Here is a 17,919-nt window from a genome sequence, read left to right as displayed (position 1 = left end):
TAGCCAGTGTAAAGGAAAATGCAGGGCCCTTTGTTTAAAATTATTAAGAATTGCAAGGTTGTGGGAGCAGTGCATTGTACCGAGTGTGGGACCCTGTGTGGCTGCACAGGTCCCAGGATCACGATGATGCTGTCCCTGCTCTCCCTCATGCTCTTGGATGAAAGGAGAACAGAGAGGGAACCCCTGCCCCGTGCAGGGTACAGCCTGTACTACTCTGCTGACATCACTCAAAATGTTGAGTCATCTTTTAGAGCTGTTTATTTTTTTCCCCTCACTGTCCTTCTAGATTGAAACAATGGAAGAACTTTACAAGGCAAACACAATCTTTGCCCTCAGTTTCTTCAGCCATCTGGCAAATACAAGTGCTGCCACCCAGAATCTCTTCTTCTCTCCATGGAGCATCTCCTCCACCATGGCCATGATCTACCTGGGTGCCAGGGGCAACACTGCAGACCAGATGGCCAAAGTAAGTTTCTGTTAAAGTTCCAAATTAGAACAGAATGATTCCTGAACTGAATTGTAGAATTGCTCTGATTACATGTCTGAGACATCTTGACTCTAACAAGGTCAGCAATCATCACAAGCCATTACAACACAAGTTCCTTAGATTCAAATCTATAAAACAGCCAAACCAAAAACACCCTCAGTGGTAGACATAGCAGAAATCGTACCAGAATTTCTTACCCTGCAAGGTTAGAAAGGGTTAATAGTGACAACGTCTTATATTTGGTAGTATAAATGCTTATATTTTTTCGAAGTATTTGCAAGCTTTATCTCTATTGGTTTTAAGACAAGTGTCATTTAACACAGTGGGGAGAGTGGCAGTGGGAATGAAGCACTTTTCCCAGGGCTTCTTCTGGTTTCTGCCCTCCTAGCTCAGGTTCCTTCCATTCATGTAAAGAATTCCTTCCAGTGGTTTTAAGAGAGTGTCACCAAGGGAAAAGATATCCCAGACCCGTGATCTCCGCACTCTGGGAGATGCACAGAGAGCAGTGTGACTTCAGAGGACCTCAGCCAACATTCTCAACCCCATGAGTTCACGTCAACAAAATGGGGCTGACGTGATGGCCAGTCCTCAAAGTCAAGGACAGGGTGTGGGACAGCATTGTGAGCTATTTCTGTTAAGGCCACTGGCTTCCTTCCTTGGTGAAGGAAGCTGACACCAGCTCAGTCAGGGGACCCTTTCACTAAGTCTGGGGCCATGGAAGTATATTGAACTACTTCAACTGTACATGGCAATGGTCCTATGGGATGAATTCAGCACCATTAAAATTCACATGATCCTGTATTTCCCAGGTCAGTGACCAGACAAAGTAATATATAATTAAAATTCTTTCCTATTCCCATAGGTACAAACATTAAAATTGAATGCTTTAAGTACAGGCTCTGGCTTCTCACCAACACGGACTCTGTTTTCAGCCACGCCAAAATGCTGCTGGCTACTTTTGACTTTCCCAGGAGAACGGCACCTGAGTGTGTGCATATAGATAGGTGGATACCTCCTTCCAGGTACACGGTGACCCATTTCAGATGGGTCTTGTTTGGAGTGGCCCACAGAGAGTGTTGGCCTATCTCACTGCAGCAGGAAAAGGGATGGAAGTGTCACTCCCTGCCTTTGTGGCAGTTTAAACATCAAGACTTACAACAAAACCCAGTTGCTCACATCTGAGAGCAGCAACATTTTGCAAAACTCCTTCCCTCTATTTTCTTTGCCTTGAAAAGAATAAGCGCAGCGAACTCTATTAAAAACTTTAGAAAACATCAGGGTCTTCATTTTTTAGATGTAAAGGCATCAGAAGCAAGATTTCTTTGAGGACAAATGCCAAATGAAGTGCTCTAGGTACGTAAAGTAAAAAACGTGATTTTGATACAAAAGGAAAATTAACTTATTGGTCACTTGACACAACACAGCTTTTCTGTGTTTGGCAAGTGCTTTCAGCACATGGGACAAGGGGTTTATATAGCTTTCTTGTAACTGTGCTGCATGGGCAGATTTTAAAATTCAAAGACAAATTTGGTTAATTCCCTACTAAAAAACGAGGAGAAGCTCTTTGCTTGGAGGAGGAAGCAGGGATTTTGGGGACAGACCTGCCTGTGTTTGGGTGGTAACTTTGCCATTTACCAGGTGTGTGAGGGAAGGCATTTCAACTCTCTGAGCCTCAGTTTTCGTTCTTTTTTTTCTTGTGGTACGCGGGCCTCTCACTGTTGTGGCCTCTCCCGTTGCGGAGCACAGGCTCCGGACGCACAGGCTCAGCGGCCATGGCTCACGGGCCCAGCCGCTCCGCGGCACGTGGGATCTTCCCGGACCAGGGCACGAACCCGTGTCCCCTGCATCAGCAGGCGGACTCTCAACCACTGCGCCACCAGGGATGCCCAGTTTTCATATTTTTAAAAGGAGAATGAAAATGCATAGCCGGCAAGATGGGTGTGAAGATTAGAAAGAATAGGAGAAGCACGTGTTAGAACTAAAAGTTACCATAGCTGACACTTACAGTGCCCTGGCCAGGCACCTTTCTAAGAATGTTTTATAGTTTACCCACAGAATACAAAATCCTGTGAGGTAGGTGCTCTGATTACCATAGTCCTTTCATAGAAATGAGAAATTTAGGGCAAGAAGAGGCCACACAGTTGGGAATTGATATAGCTGGTAAAGGTGACATAGTTGTAATGGAATAAAGGAATGCGTAGAAGGGATAAACTCTTACAGAGCACAAGCGATGTGAGATCAGCAGTTATACTGTTACCAGCTCTTCTCTTTAGGGTAAGGCCACGGACCTGCCCAGGCCGAGCCGCCTCTCTGGGCAGGGTGCATCCCTCAGCATGGCCCGGGTCACCTCACATCCCCCCTCCTGCAGCGACTCTCGCCGTGACTCGGGAGGCCTTTAGTGCTAGCTCCAAGACCCCATCAATCTCCTTAAAAGGGAGGACAACCGGAGAATCTGTTACATGAAATATTCTTCCCTTACGTGGCGGCAGAGTCAGACCACTTCTTTTCAAAGAGTATTAGGTAAGACTCATAATGTGTGATCTGAAGAGCAGAGAGAGACCCCACAAATCCTAACACCTCTCCTTCCAGCCTAGAGATTCACCACCTGCTGGACAAGCCTGCCTTTCCTTCCTTAGCAGAACGTCTACCTCACCTGGGACCCCACGTGGATGGGACCCAAAGGATGTTGGAGGTGGGAGTGGGTGGGTAGCAGGGCCAGGCTCGGGGGTGCCGAGACTGGCTGAGCCAGGCAGGGAAGGCCCCAGTTTGGGGGAGGGGACCTGAGGGCCCTCCCGGGGCCAGTGTGCACCTACCAGCTTCACTGTTATCTTGATCTGCCACTGACAACATAAAGAGATTCATATTGTCATCTTACCTCTGCCATTTGCCCCCCACATGGACAGACATGTGGGATTTCTTTATGTGTAAATAAGGTATGTGCAAATATTTTAGGTGATCCCTGTAATATTGAGTGACCTGCTTTTATGTTTAAGCTAGCTGTGGCTTGTAGTTTTTGACAGGTTAGAAGTGTGTAATATATAAGGCCACTGAATAGAGAGATACAAGGTTGGGAGTTAACCTTATTGCTTCCTTCAGAATACTGGCATGTTTTCAAGGCAACTTATGGGTTGGGTTATTTAGATAATTTAGAGGTTATAAATCATCTCATCATAACAATTTGCCGTCAGAATGGCAAGCATATGACTTAGTATAAAATAGTTCATGCTGAGTCCTGTGAAGGACACTTCCGCTGGCTGACACATGTTACATATGAAGAGCATCTATGCTTGTTACCATACACAAAGGCAGGAAACGAGAGTAGGACAACTAAGAGGAGCTCGAGAGCCATTGGTTTAAAAGTTACGTAATGCAGCAGGAAAATGTACCCAATTCTCTGGAATTCCAATTGTAGGTGCTTCGGTTTAACAAAGGTGGAGACCACAAAGTCGCCCCAGACACCCAAGAGATCTTCACCAGTTGTGAATTCACACAGAAGATCCAGAGGGGCACTTATCCTGATGCTATTCTGCAGGTATCTGACTCATCCATTTCTATTTCTTTTGTATTTTATTTCCAGAATATTCTTGTCTTAAAATCACAGGATTAGACAGGGAAGGAACCTAGTACAACTTCCCTCCTTCATAGAAAGAAGTCCTTGAGTCCTTGAGTAAATCTCCTACTCTGATAAGTAAGGGCAGAGCCAGGGTAGAATCCAGACTTCAGGACTTCCAGGCCAAGACTATTTCTAAATTCTATCACCCCACTCTGCCATTAGTTGGGGATGTATAATTTATTCTAATGCCATTGTAGAGACTCCTAGAATACATATGCATAGATGCAGATTTCCAGAGTAAGGAGTGACAAGTAATTGAGGAATGGAGAAGGCCAGGCTTGGTGACTTCATGAAAGGTCAGTGACCCTCAAATATCCTTTATGTCCTCCCCTTCTATCTCCTGTGATCTATCTATCTATCTATCTATCTACCTATCTATCATCTATCTATCTACCTACTATCTATCATCTATCTATGTATCTATCTAATCTCTTCAGCTAATCTATCTCACGTAGTCATTTCTTTTCCCAATACTCCATTTTCTTAAACACCAGCTATCCAGCTACATTGTAGGAGCTGGGCGTAGATGCGCTCCTATGGGTAAACAACTTCCACGATCAGACTCCTAAGTTAGGTTATGAGGAGATACCCCACATAGCTTTCTTCCTGATGCTCCATCTGCCTGTCAGCCACAGAGTTATGGCCTTAGGAGGGGAAGAGGGCCCCTTCAATATGGAGATGCTGCCAGGTCTGAATGGACAGCAGTCCAGCTGCAGGGCTCTGACCGCTGCTTCACCCAGGCGCTGCTGTGACTAAGCCCTGTTTGTGTCATCCTGCTTACAAACTTCAGGTTGGGGATTGGAATTTCCCTCAATTTCCTGCTTTCTAAAACCCAGATTTTCCACTTCACAGACTACCCCTTAATTATAAAACGGTACTTGCAGAAGTTATATGAACTTTTTAAAGAACACTTCTAAGGCAACAGTTTAATATAATAAAAATTGCTTACAGACTTTGTAGTTCAGGAGACTGTAAAAGGAGCCTGACTTTCTTCTAGGATCTTTGTTACTTCATGGTTCAATCCAATCCATAGGCACAGTAAAATCTGAAACAAATAAGAAAATTATCTGATATCATCCATATCAACAATATTTCCTCAGAGATTCCTCTAAAGTGCCAGAAAAAAGTATACTTTAATACAGCATTTTATTGACGTACTGGAAAAAATACCATTGCTTAAGAAATATCTTGTTTAGGAGTCTTGAGTTACATAAAGAGAGTCTCTCTTTCCTGTTTAAGGCACAAGCTGCAGACACAATCCATTCATCCTTCCGCTCTCTCAGCTCCGCCATGAACACGTCCACAGGGGAGTATTTATTGGAAAGTGCCAATAAGCTGTTTGGCGATAAGTCTGCAAGATTCAGGGAAGTAAGTGAAACGTGCGATTTAAATGGCAGGGCCCCAAACTTAAAAGGAGCTCAGTTTTAAAGCTGTTCTCTCTTATTCATGCTGAGAGAGTCAGAATTCCACATGGGTTCCCTTAGACTCCCTAAGGCCATTGGACACTATCCAACACAGCTATCCCTATGCTCCCTCTGTGGGTGCTTTCTCATTGGACACTATCCAACACAGCTATCCCTATGCTCCCTCTGTGGGTGCTTTCTCTCCCTGCTGCAAAATTCCCACCTATGAGTCGTAAGTCAGGAAGAGCACAGCTGATTTCCAGAGCCTCTACCCCCACACCCAACTTCTCCCCTTGTACCCAGTGGTCATAATGCAAAGCGTGCAGGACAGCAAATAGAATTGGGACTGGAGTTGGGGGTGGAGGTCAAGAGAACACATATAATCAGCTCCCCTAGCCAACCTCCACCCCTACCCCTACCTCAGGCTCCCCAGTCTTGACAGGAAGCCTGTAATTTATAATTACACCAAGGCTTGTTCAGTATATATTCTATGTAAACTTTGTCTTTTTTTTTTTTTTGCTTTAAAGAGATACATGCAGCTCTCCAAGAAATATTACTCTACAGAACCCCAGGCAGTTGACTTCCTAGAACGTGCAGAAGATGCCAGAAAAAAGATTAATTCCTGGGTCAAGACTCAAACCAAAGGTAAAACCAAGGAAGTAGTTTCTGCTCTTCTTTCCACTTAGAAAGCTCTTATGTAGTTTTTAGAAAACCATCCCTAGCCCTTACTCCCAACCTTAGTTATTTTGATTAATGTAACCTGATTCTTGTTGAGCCACGTGGTGTTTTAAGTGAGAAAAAAATAATTGAGGTCTACTAATAGAAGACATATATTCAGTATTTAAATAATCTGATTTTGGATATTACCTTAGAATAGAATATAAGAAGAGACAGCTCTTTTCTAACATAGGACATACCAGTATTGAAATAATTGTGACTCTGTGTCTACTGTGGACAAAAACAAAGAAAAAAGGCGTGACCTTCAAATGAGTAATTGGTGTGAGAATACCAGCAATGGAAAAAGGAGGGATCATAAAATTTTAACTCTTTCTTCTGTTTCACCATTCAGAGTCAGTATGTTGTCAAGTTCTTTTGGTCCCTGCTTCATCTCTCCTGGATTGTCTAAGCTACTTCTACCTTTGTAATGCATGTCCTTAATTCTTTGTTGTTTCTTTTTTTTAATTTTTAAAAATTTATTTTATTTTTTTAACATCTTTATTGGAGGATAATTGCTTTACAATGGTGTGTTAGTTTCTGCTTTATAACAAAGTGAATCAGTTATACATACACATATGTTCCCGTACCTTTTCCCTCTTGCATCTCCCTCCCTCCCACCCTCCCTATCCCACCCCTCTAGGTGGTCACAAAGTACAAGCTGATCTCCCTGTGCTATGTGGCTGCTTCCCACTAGCTATCTATTTTACGTTTGGTAGTGTATATATGTCCATGCCACTCTCTCACTTTGTCACAGCTTACCCTTCCCCCTCCCCATATCATCAAGTCCATTCTCTAGTAGGTCTGTGTCTTTATTCCCATCTTGCCCCTAGGTTCTTCATGACCTTTTTTTTTTTCCCCTTAGATTCCCATCCAAAATCCCACTACCTGTTAGTAGTGAAGCTGGGGTTCCCTCTTCTTCTGAGCCTTAGTCTAATTCTGGAATTCTTCAATTGGATGTTTAAAGTGTTTGCTAACTTAATGCAAAAAAACGGACTTTCATTTACCTCCTGTGTTTAAAACATTGTTTCAAGCCATAGTGTGGTGTCTTGGTTTCTTCGTTACCACAGTGGAAAAAACACATGAACTAAGTTCTATAGAATTTTTAAAAAATGTTTTGTTTCTCTGAAAATAGTTGATCTACTTTAGTTCTTCATTTCTAGATTTTTAAATTACTGCTGTAAAATATTGACACACCACTGACAAAAATGAAGCAGAGAAAGTGAAGATTAACAGAAGTGAAAGTAAAAAGGTATTGCAAAATTAAAGAGACACATGAAAGTCTTGCTTTTTTGAGAACAGCAAGAATTTCTCTTCTCTTTAAGCATTTGTGTTGAATGGCTGTAAATCAATCAGTGGAATTGCCAAAATGCCAAGTAGTCATTTGGTTGGGCTCATTGTTTTAGAAAATTTTGTAATAATTTGAGACAATTTCTGTTTTATTTGTTAGGATCAAATACTAGTTTTTCCATATGCATTACAGAGTTAAATAAAGTCCTAGTAGATTTCTGTGGTAACCAAGAATTTTAATTCCCTGAGGGATATATTGAATAGAAATACTGAATGACTATACTGAAGCTGGTCAGACTACAGTGAACTTTTTGTTCGTGTCCTATATCTGTCAGTAGGAATGGAAGACGGTGGAATTCTGACCAGCTGACAAGCATTGCGACCTTGGGAGGGTTGCTAATCTCTCTTACTATGATGTCCATTTGTATAAAATGACAATAATTATACCTACTAGAGTAGTTGTGAGGATTAAATAAAATAATGTATTTAGTGGTTGAACTATTGCAGAGCAGGTATTCACTATAAGTGGCCTGTCTCTTAAACCAACTATAAAAAAAAAATCACGTTCAGATGTTATCATTTTTGAGAACATTCTCTGACTCCTCACTTGTTTACTCCCTTCTCTGTGATGTCATAGTTCCCTGCATTATTTAGCTCTCTTATAGAACTTATCACACATTGTTTCCTGACTGATTTAGAATCTCTCTTCCAATATTCTCAGTCCCACCAGGACAAGTCTTCCTTTCTCACTTCATGAATCTGTGCTACTCCTGGTGTAGGTCTAGCACAACTTCCAAAACACTGTTTTTGGGTCAATGAATGGGTCACATGGATAGACTGTCTAGATCAGATCTTGAAGGAGCCCTAGTGACATATGTACTGTGGAAAGGCACTATTATGTTCCTTAAGTGACTCTTTTTCACTCCCATCCGAATTAACTAACTTCATACAACTACAAAACTTTGAGAAAGAGTATAAAAGGAACTTAAAATTTTTTTCCAAGTCTGATAGTAATTCTAAACCTTAATTGCATTACTTCTTCATTTTCTCTTGGATTTTGCAAACCTCAGAAATTTGGTCTCAGTTTTACTTATGATTTAGGTAAATCGAGAGGAAAACTTAAGCTTGAAGGTCAACATCTCTGCAGAGTTTGATAAATGTGGATGCTGAGTTTGATGGTGACTCAAAAGATTCAAGAAATCATGATAACTTTACAGTTCTTCATCATGAAACCTAAACATATATCATATTTTCTGTAGGCAAAATCCCAAACTTGTTACCTGAAGGTTCTATAGATGCAGAGACCAAGATGGTCCTGGTGAATGCTGTCTACTTCAAAGGAAATTGGAAAACTCCATTTCAGAAGAAATTAAACAGGCTTTATCCTTTCCGTGTGAACTTGGTACGAGACAATGAGACAGATTTTCTTAACGTATATTTTAGGGCCTTTGACAAAATAGAGAAAGAAAAGTTAGGGACCACTCACTGATACTTGTACATAATTTGCTAGTTATAAGTTATGCACATTGGATAGTTGATTGACTCTATTCCATTTTTTGACCTGTCAAACTAGATTAATAATAATATCCAACTCAAATTATTGTTGTAAGGATTCAACGAGATTTTGCAGAGTTCTTGGCCCCTAGTAGGTACTCAACAAGTGTTTCAGTATTATTATAATTATAATTGTCCATCTTATTACTAATGGGTATAATTTTGAAAAAGCTAAATAGATCAGAGCCACTGTCAGGGTATACAAATAATTTATTTTGTTGATTTTTAGAAACATAGTTCTTCAGAATGAAAGCAGAACCCATTCTCTTTTACGTCTGCTTGTAAATCTTTTGACATCTCAGTATCTACTTTCATATTTTACTTTTTAATAAATTTAGTATGAGCGCAAAGAAGTACAGATGATGTTCTTGCATGACAAGCTGAACACTGGATACATAGAAGACCTAAAGGTCCAGATTCTAGAACTGCCCTATGCTGGATACGTCAGTATGTTCCTGTTGCTTCCAGATGGAATTGCTGAGTGTTCTACTGGCTTGGAGTTGGTAAGGCATTCCAACTTGCATTGTTTTAAACTTCTGGGGCTAAACTTACCTTGGCATATGTCTACAACTTGGGAAATGGTGTGCAGTTTCTCATGGAAATATGTGAATTGGTTGAGAGGAACAGTGCCAGGTCTCACACTTTCATTCAAAGGCTTAGACTTATGTCATACATGCTACTTTCTTGCAAAATTTTTACCAAACTAGTAAATTTTAATATCACCCACGCTATAGTGAAGTTAAAGTCACTGATAGTTAACATTAGAAGTTGTTTTCCTTCTCTGCTAAGCACTCATTGGTTTTGCTTTTGGACTTGTAGCTGGAAAGTGAAATAACTTATGACAAACTCAACAAGTGGCTCAGTGAAGACACGATGGCTGAGGATGATGTGGAGGTGTATGTCCCCCGGTTCAAATTAGAAGAGCATTATGGACTCAAGTCCATTCTCATGAGCATGGGCATGGATGATGCCTTCAGCCAGGGCCAAGCCAATTTCTTAGGCATGTCTGAAAAGAATGACCTGTTTCTGTCTGAAGTGTTCCATCAAGCCTCTGTGGACGTGAACGAGGAGGGCACTGAAGCAGCTGCTGGCACTGGGGCCATTATGTCAGGGAGAACTGGCCATGGAGGCCCACAGTTCGTGGCGGACCATCCTTTCCTCTTCTTTATCATGCACAAGATAACCAAGAGTATCCTCTTTTTTGGCAGATTTGCCTCACCCTAGTTTCCGTTTCTGCACAGGATGTTGTAATGTGAGGTATAAGCCTCAGAATTGCTCTAAGGGCCGAAACTTCAGCAACCTTCTGTACATATTTCTGTTTTTCTGAACAACTTCTATTACACAGTGAATATAAATACAGAAGTAGCTTGACATCTGTCAGTCATAACATTACCACCCTGTTAATCATTTGGTCTCCTAAAATGGCATGATACCTCATTTAGTTCTTCCTTACTCTTAGTTTATTTTATCGCATTACCTTTTACTGTATTATTTATTATTTTATATAATGGCTTTTTATTATTGTTCACTGTCTAGTGTAGCTGATACAGTTACAGAAGCATGTCATCACTTATTTTTCTTTCTAAGGAAATGCACTTATTTGTTCTTATAATGAAGGACGAGCATTCCATGCCCTTCTGTGATAAAAACCTAGAAGAAAGCATCGAACAACAGGAAAATATAAGTGGTGTGCATTTCTAGCATTATGTGTCACATAGATGTGTCCGTAACTTATGGAAGGTTGTGAATATATAAAATATAGACATGTTTCCACACAACTCTTTGTTTGTTGTCATTCTTTTAGGTCTTTAGGTCATAAGACCTGTTTATTTTGATTCTCAGGAATCAGGTATCATGGTTCATTTGTGAGAACGAAGAAAAAATAAACAGAATAAAGGAGCCAAAGGAGAGGCTGCTGTATAGCACAGGGAGCTTAGCTCAGTGCTCTGTGATGACCTAGAGGGGTGGGATGGGAGTGGCGGGGAGGGAGGCGCAAGAGGGAGGGGATATGGGGATACATGTACACATACAGATGATTCACTTTATTCTACAGCAGAAACTAACACAACATTGTAAAGCAATTATACTCCAATAAAAAAAATGACAAAAAAAGAAGCCAAAGGAATAAGCGACCGTCTTGCAAGGAGCCCCAATGTTGGCGGGGGAGATGGAGTTGTGGGAAAAATGGATTAGAGCTGTCTTCTCACAGCAGCAAAAGGTATAGCAATTCAAAAGAATAGCTTGGGTCAGAGTCCTTTGGGGACACCTGTGTTCAAACCTCAAGGACATCAGGAATAAACACCAAGTCTAGTGGTCCAGACATAGAATAAAGGTCATAATCATTGATTGAGGTGAGCGTTCAGAGGGGTAGAGATGAACTTGGCTCAAGAGCAGAAGGGCAACATACAATGGGAAATATTGCCTAAGTGTGTTCTCCTCAAATAGCACTGAATACTTTTGAGTGGATCAGAGAAGAACATAATTTAAGTCCTAAGAACAAAGGAAGGGCTTCCCTGGTGGCGCAGTGGTTGAGGGTCCGCCTGCCTATGCAGGGGACGCGGGTGCGTGCCCTGGTCTGGGAAGATCCCACATGCTGCGGAGCGGCTGGGCCCGTGAGCCATGGCCGCTGAGCCTGCGCGTCCGGAGCCTGTGCTCCGCGGCGGGAGGGGCCACAGCAGTGAGAGGCCAGTGTACCGCAGAAAAAAAAAAAAAAAAAAAGAATGAAGGAAGACCTGAGGTTTAAGGGAGCTGAGCCGGCTGCAGATTCTGGCTACAGAAATGTGGCTGGATCCTGGAAACGTATTCCGGTGTCACCGTCCCTACGATGAAAGCCAGGGATGGATGACCTACTGGAGCATGGTAGCAAAAAAGGTAACCTCAGGACATTGACTTAACTGCATCCAAATCCCAGTTCTAACACTTAGGAGTTATTTAACCACAAGCCGGGAAATGATGCTTCTTCATGCTTCAGTTTTCTTTCAGTGTAGACTAGGGAAAACAATGCTTTTCTCGTAAGGTTGCTGGGATGGTAAAATGAATTCATACAGAACAAGCAGTTAAAAGAATGCTTAGCATGTACAGTACTTAATACATACTAGTGATAACGATTCTTTTCTTTGTCAGTAATAAAACTGTCTCACTGTCAGCTGGTCAAACATAGAGTCCCAGAAAATTATTCTTATAATTCTTTAAGGCTTGAATTGTGGTTTGTTTCCTCTAAATCAGACGTTCTTGAAAATTAGGGGTTCTTCCTTGCATTCTCCTACTTATAGATTCATATTTTAAACGTACTTTAATAATTCACTCAGCAATGCGATAAGTAGTAACTTTCTGAATTGCTGTGAGTCTTAAGATATTCATATTTCACCATGATTATTGAATTAGAGCACGAGTATAGAATTCTAGGTTCAAAGCATTCTTCAGCACTTTAAGGGCACAATTTTTTCATCTCCCAGCACCAAAGCTGCGGATGGGAAAGCTGATGTCAAGATAATTCTTGCTTCTTGTAGTTTTAATTATTTTATTTTTGTTTTTGATGATGTTCTTGATATTTCATTGCATTAAGAGAATTTTAAACTTTTATCTTGTTCATCAGGAGATGTTTTCCATCTGGAAACTTGTACCTTGGCTCATTGCTGGGGAACTCTCAGCCGTTGCTATGGCCCGACTGTTTGTTCCCCCAACACATGTGTTGAACACCTAATCCCCAATGTGATGGTCTTTGTAGGTGCGGCCTTGGGGAGGTAATTAGTATTAGAATTAGTCATGAGGGTAAGTCCCCGGGATGTAATTAATGTTCTTATAGGGAAATGAAAAAACAAAAGCTCTCAACCAAGTAAAGACAAGTAGGCAACCATCTGTGAACCAGGAAGACAGCCCTCAGCAAGAACCTGATCACAGACCTGCAGCCTCCAGGACTGTGAAAAATGAATGCTTGCTGTTTAAGCCACCCAGTCAGCAGTGCTCTGTTACGTCAACCCAGACTGAATAAGAAAACCATTATCCACTCAACTCTCTCAGCCCCACCCTATCTACTCTCTTCTTCTGGATTCCTATTTGAATAATATTGATGTACCCAGAGTTCTTTTTTCGGTTCTAAAAGATTTTGAATACCTAATAAATTCATGCAATCTCAACATCAAATATGAAAAGACTAGAGCAAAAACTCTCCCTCCCACCCCCGTTGCCCATTCATATAGTTCCTACTCCCCCATCCCCATTAGTAATATCTGTACATATTGCTAAATATTCATAGGGCAGGCCATAACTAACAGCAACAAACAAGCAAAATTATGCTGAGATTATTATATTGTTAACTTAGGATACCATTACTCCTTTCTCTTTCCCTGCCCCCTCCAAACAGGCATCAAAATAATGCAAAACCGGGCTTCCCTGGTGGCGCAGTGGTTGAGAGTCCGCCTGCCGATGCAGGGGACACGGGTTCGTGCCCCGGTCCGGGAAGATCCCACATGCCGTGGAGCGGCTGCGCCCGTGAGCCCAGGCCGCTGAGCCTGCGCGTCCGGAGCCTGTGCTCCGCGACGGGAGGGGCCACAGCAGTGAGAGGCCCGCTTACCGCAAAAAAAATGCAAAACCAAAGTTTTATCAACATAACAATATATCAATATATAAAGATTTTAAACAAGAGGTAAGTGGAAAGCAATCTGAAGAAGGTTTGTGGGAAAGCATGAATTAAACTTAGTCTGTGTCTTTAGAGAAGATGAAACAATTTCTTGGCTGGTTTCCCAGAATCTATATCGATGCATTAAATGTGACATAAATAACTAGAGCTGTGCAGTGATGCAGCCCAAGTCACTCTCTGGACCACTGGCAGTCAAGATGGACAGCCCCTCTATCCAGAGCCTCCATATGACACTTTCAGCTAATAATAGTCTGCAGGCATCCTGTGGATAATAACATCTGTTCAGCACATGTCAGGCAGGCACCACGGAATTTGCAGCCACAAGTCGCATCCCCCAGTGAAATTCAAAGCAACATTCTGCTCTGGGTTCCACATCCACATTCAACTATTAAACTCTGAGCCACTTTACCGCGTGTGCCCCATGAAGAGAAAAACAGAAACTGCGTGAAGAAAAAACACACAAATACGTTATTAACAAAGATAATTCTCCTTTCTCTCAGTCCCTTCTGGACTGTGCTCCATTCCCGTCTCTCTCTCTTCACCCCCTTCACCATTCCTCCATGCCCTGCATCCTGTTATAGACAGTTTTCCCTTCTTGATAAATAAGGAGGAACATTCACAGGGAGAAACGGAAGAGAAGCAGAAAGTGATGAAGTAACATTTCACCCAGTAACTGTGTCTAAAACGTCGATCCAGACCCCGTGTCCCTGGGGTGGGGACAGTGGACGTGGGACAAGTTGGGGTTGTGCTCGGGGTTCTACACCAACACCCAAATGAGAAGAACAGAAACATTTCTTGGATGCTTCACCTAGTACCTTACGAGCAACTTTAACAGTAAACAGTTCACCAATCATATTCTCCGTTTCCTTGCCCATTGTTATTCCACTAATTTAAAACTTTCTGTTGTTGAAAAAATAAATCTACCAGGGAAAACCACGTGTTGCTGCCAGTTGGCAGACTCGAGAGAACATAAGCCGGGAAAGTGTGAGTTACAATTTGTTAGAATTCCAGTCTGTACATGCAGACAGACATGGAAAATGTGGGTGATTAAGTAATTCAAGCAAACTCTGTCTATCTCTCTGTGTTTTTATTTGAGCTTCTGGCCAAGATGAAGTTGAAAGGAAGAGGGTATGGGCTTGTGAAAATGAATCAGAGGGTGGGGTTAAGGAAAGGGTGGTGCTAGAAGTTTTAAAAATTATTTCTACAGTTAAAGGTCACTTAACTCAGCCACGGTCTCTTACTAAAGGAACCAGTTGCCAATTCTGCTCCCGTGTAAGAAAACAAGGTATTGTAAATAGTTCTTTGTTTTAAAATGTTTGTTTATGTTTTCTTTCTTTGTTGAGGTACCTAGCTAAAGAACAATTCATCGAGACTCCCACAAAACAGAAATAATAGATGAAGGCCAGCCCCCAGGAATTCTGTGCAGGTCTGAGAGATTGAACCCTGAGCTGATTCAAAGTTGGTACTAGAAAGCGGGCTAAGCGGGAGAGAGCATTCACTTCCGAAGACGTCAGAAAGGTAGTTTTGCCGTCAGTTGTGAAACTATGAATGGAGTTTTCTCCAGTCACATTTTTGGATTTGCTACCTTCGTATCTGTCAACACAGGTAAAAAGAAATAGGGTATTCTCAGAAGTATTGAACCAAAACCCTTCTAACCCTTCAGAAGAGCGGACTCGGCAACATGAACTTGGGCTTAGTCGCTAATGTAAGGAGCTAATGATTTGACTCTCTACCCCCGCCCACGCACACCTTCATGTCTTGGCTACCATCCCATGGGCCATTAGCTTTCTTCTCTTTTGTGGAATAACCTAAGTCCCTAAGCTTGCACTCCATGCTCATCATAAATCCTCCCAGACTATTAATTCCCTCAGAAGTGGCTTTAGGTAAATATTGAAGTGCTGCGGATTCGGGGGGTCATTTTCTGATATGCACATCTCCACCAAGTAGACAATATCATCAATATCATCAGAAAGTCAGGAGGCCTTGGATGTCCTCTAATGGAAAAGGGGAAGAGAGTCCTTCCCGCTCCCTCCTCCAGCTCATCATCGTCTCTCTTTCTTCCTCCTCCTGTTCAACCTCTTTCGTCACCCAATCCCTCCCTTTCACCGTAAAACCTTAAAGACAGTAAGATATAATGACAAAAGCATTTGTATTTAGAGTCCAGAGAATGGGACTGCAACGATAGCTCTGTTGTTAGTTAGCTGTGCATGTTCGTCAGCACATTTAACCTCTCTGGGCCTCAGTTTCCTAGCAGATAAAATGAAGCAATTTGATTAGAGGGATTTCAAGGTTCTTTCCAACTCTGATTTGTGAAGAGTATGGGTATCTTTGATGAGACATATTGACGAGTGATACTATCCTTTTCTTATTTTCATATTTCTTTAGCTAAGCCCCTTTACAGATTGAGATTTTACATATTTTACATATGTATGTATATTTATATGTATGTAAACTGATATATCCATGTACCTTCTGAAAATTGCAAAAGAGCCATTTATTCTGAAAAGGGCATAGTTGGCTTCTGATCTAGACATTTATAGTCTTTTCTGAAAAGATCACTGTCGAACCCTTGTATGGATAAATTATTTCATGTACAATCTCATCCCCAAATTCTGCATCTTTCAGAAAGCACTTTTCACTGCCGGGATAATTTTATCCAGCACTGGCTGGCTTAGCACTTCTATACTTTTTTTTTAAAGGCAGGAATTATTTTTCTTGTATGGTCTGGGCTACACCTGATATATTAATGATATTAATGAGAGAATTAATGAAATTGAAGATACCTGGATATTAACTTTCCACAAGAAATTAGCTTTTTCATTAGAGAGAGTTATTGTTTTCAGGGATTTGTTACAAGTAACTAAACTTTAGAATAACCATAAATAATAAGTAGAAAGATAAAAATCCTCAGCCTTAAAATGGTAGTTTCTCCTCTCCTCCCTTCATAGTGATTATGCTTTGGCCATGGAGCCAGGCATTTTCCATATGAAAGAATTCATGAGTTCTTAAAAGATAAAGCTTAATATACAGGCAGTAAGCAAAGCATCATTGGAATGAATATAGCTGTAAAGAAAATAGGGAGGTTATTTACAAGACAGCATTGGATCTGTCAAGGGAAATACTGATACACAAGTTTCGAACATTTTATGAGGGCGTAGAATTGCTACAAGAGTAGAGGTTCTTGCTTTTCTTCTTTAATAAGATAATGTTAGCCTAGGATTATCATCAGCTTCTGAAATAGGTGGGAGCTATGACTAGGGATGATTTAGAGGCTGGGAAGCTGTTCGGTTAAGTGTAAGCCTATGACTAGGAGGGATTTCAACAGTATCACTGTTAATCCAAGTCATGATGAAACCAAAACTTTGCCTACACATGCCTCTCCCTTCATTCAACCATTGAACTAGAGAGATCTTCTGACGTTTCTAAAGTTCCCATTCTAGGTTTCTCTGAGGGCCAGGTGATATCAGTGCAGGACCAAGTTCTATACGACATTGGCACTAATGGGAGTTTCTAGGCTTAGGAATTTGGTTTATTTTTAATCATTTAATCAGCTTGAGAAATTATTTGGCTATAAAATGACAATAGATTGAACTCACTATTTCTTTGATAGAGACTCAGTCTAAAAAGACTTAAATGAAAATATCAGGGTAATTAGACGTGAAATTTAGAAGGTGAATATAATATTTTTTAAAATGAGAAAGTTTGAGTTCCTTTGTTTGTTAAGATTGGTTTCAGAGGGTCTCACGTGAGTGAGGATAAAGGCAAGCAAGTCTTGAGTTCTCTACTTCTCTATGAGCATTTCCACTAAACTGTGAAAGATTTCAAGTTTAAATAGATAAAAAATGGTGGCTAGAGCCCAAACTATAAACACTCTAAAAGAGAAATAAACAAGTATTTGTAAGTTTTCATTTTGTGCAAAGTCCTGAGGTGGGTGTTACTGGATGCGCAAAGCTGAGTAAGAAAATTTTGCTCTCAAGGAAATTATCCTAGAGTTGAAAAGATATAAATCTATGCAAACAGAACTAGCAGTATGATAAGCTCCAAGCAGGCGGCAAAAGCTATTTTATGGGTCTTTGGTGGAAGACGTGCTTCTGTGAACCCCAAAGTTCAGAAAAGGCTTCCAGAAGGAAAGAAGATCCGGAGCAGAGTTGGATTTCAAGAGAATAAAGGAGGATAAAGGAACCAAGATATCATACATCAGGGTGTGAAGGAATAAAAA

The 17,919-nt window shown here is 41.2% G+C and overlaps 1 protein-coding gene across 1 annotated transcript; it reads left to right on the top strand.

Annotated features, from left to right (window-relative positions):
• Positions 1–295: 295 nt before the first annotated feature.
• LOC136133030 (plasminogen activator inhibitor 2-like) lies at positions 296–10,285 on the top strand. Its single transcript, XM_065890117.1, has 7 exons — positions 296–466; positions 3,900–4,019; positions 5,340–5,468; positions 6,031–6,148; positions 8,767–8,909; positions 9,400–9,564; positions 9,881–10,285. The coding sequence occupies exons 1-7, from the start codon at positions 296–298 to the stop codon at positions 10,283–10,285; spliced, it is 1,251 nt and encodes a 416-aa protein (XP_065746189.1).
• Positions 10,286–17,919: the final 7,634 nt, after the last annotated feature.

This window comes from Phocoena phocoena, chromosome 13, assembly GCF_963924675.1.
Source record: "Phocoena phocoena chromosome 13, mPhoPho1.1, whole genome shotgun sequence".
NCBI classification, from domain to species: domain Eukaryota; kingdom Metazoa; phylum Chordata; class Mammalia; order Artiodactyla; family Phocoenidae; genus Phocoena; species Phocoena phocoena.
The sequence above is the reverse complement of the archived record's forward strand: the minus strand, read 5'-3'. Positions and strand labels throughout refer to the sequence as shown.

Bases quoted from the DNA above. Each gene is read 5' to 3' on its own strand.
- LOC136133030 (XM_065890117.1), top strand. From the start codon at position 296: ATGGAAGAACTTTACAAGGCAAACACAATCTTTGCCCTCAGTTTCTTC. The intron at 6,149-8,766 runs GTAAAACCAAGG...TATTTTCTGTAG, and splicing joins GGTCAAGACTCAAACCAAAG to GCAAAATCCCAAACTTGTTA. The intron at 9,565-9,880 runs GTAAGGCATTCC...TTGGACTTGTAG, and splicing joins GTTCTACTGGCTTGGAGTTG to CTGGAAAGTGAAATAACTTA.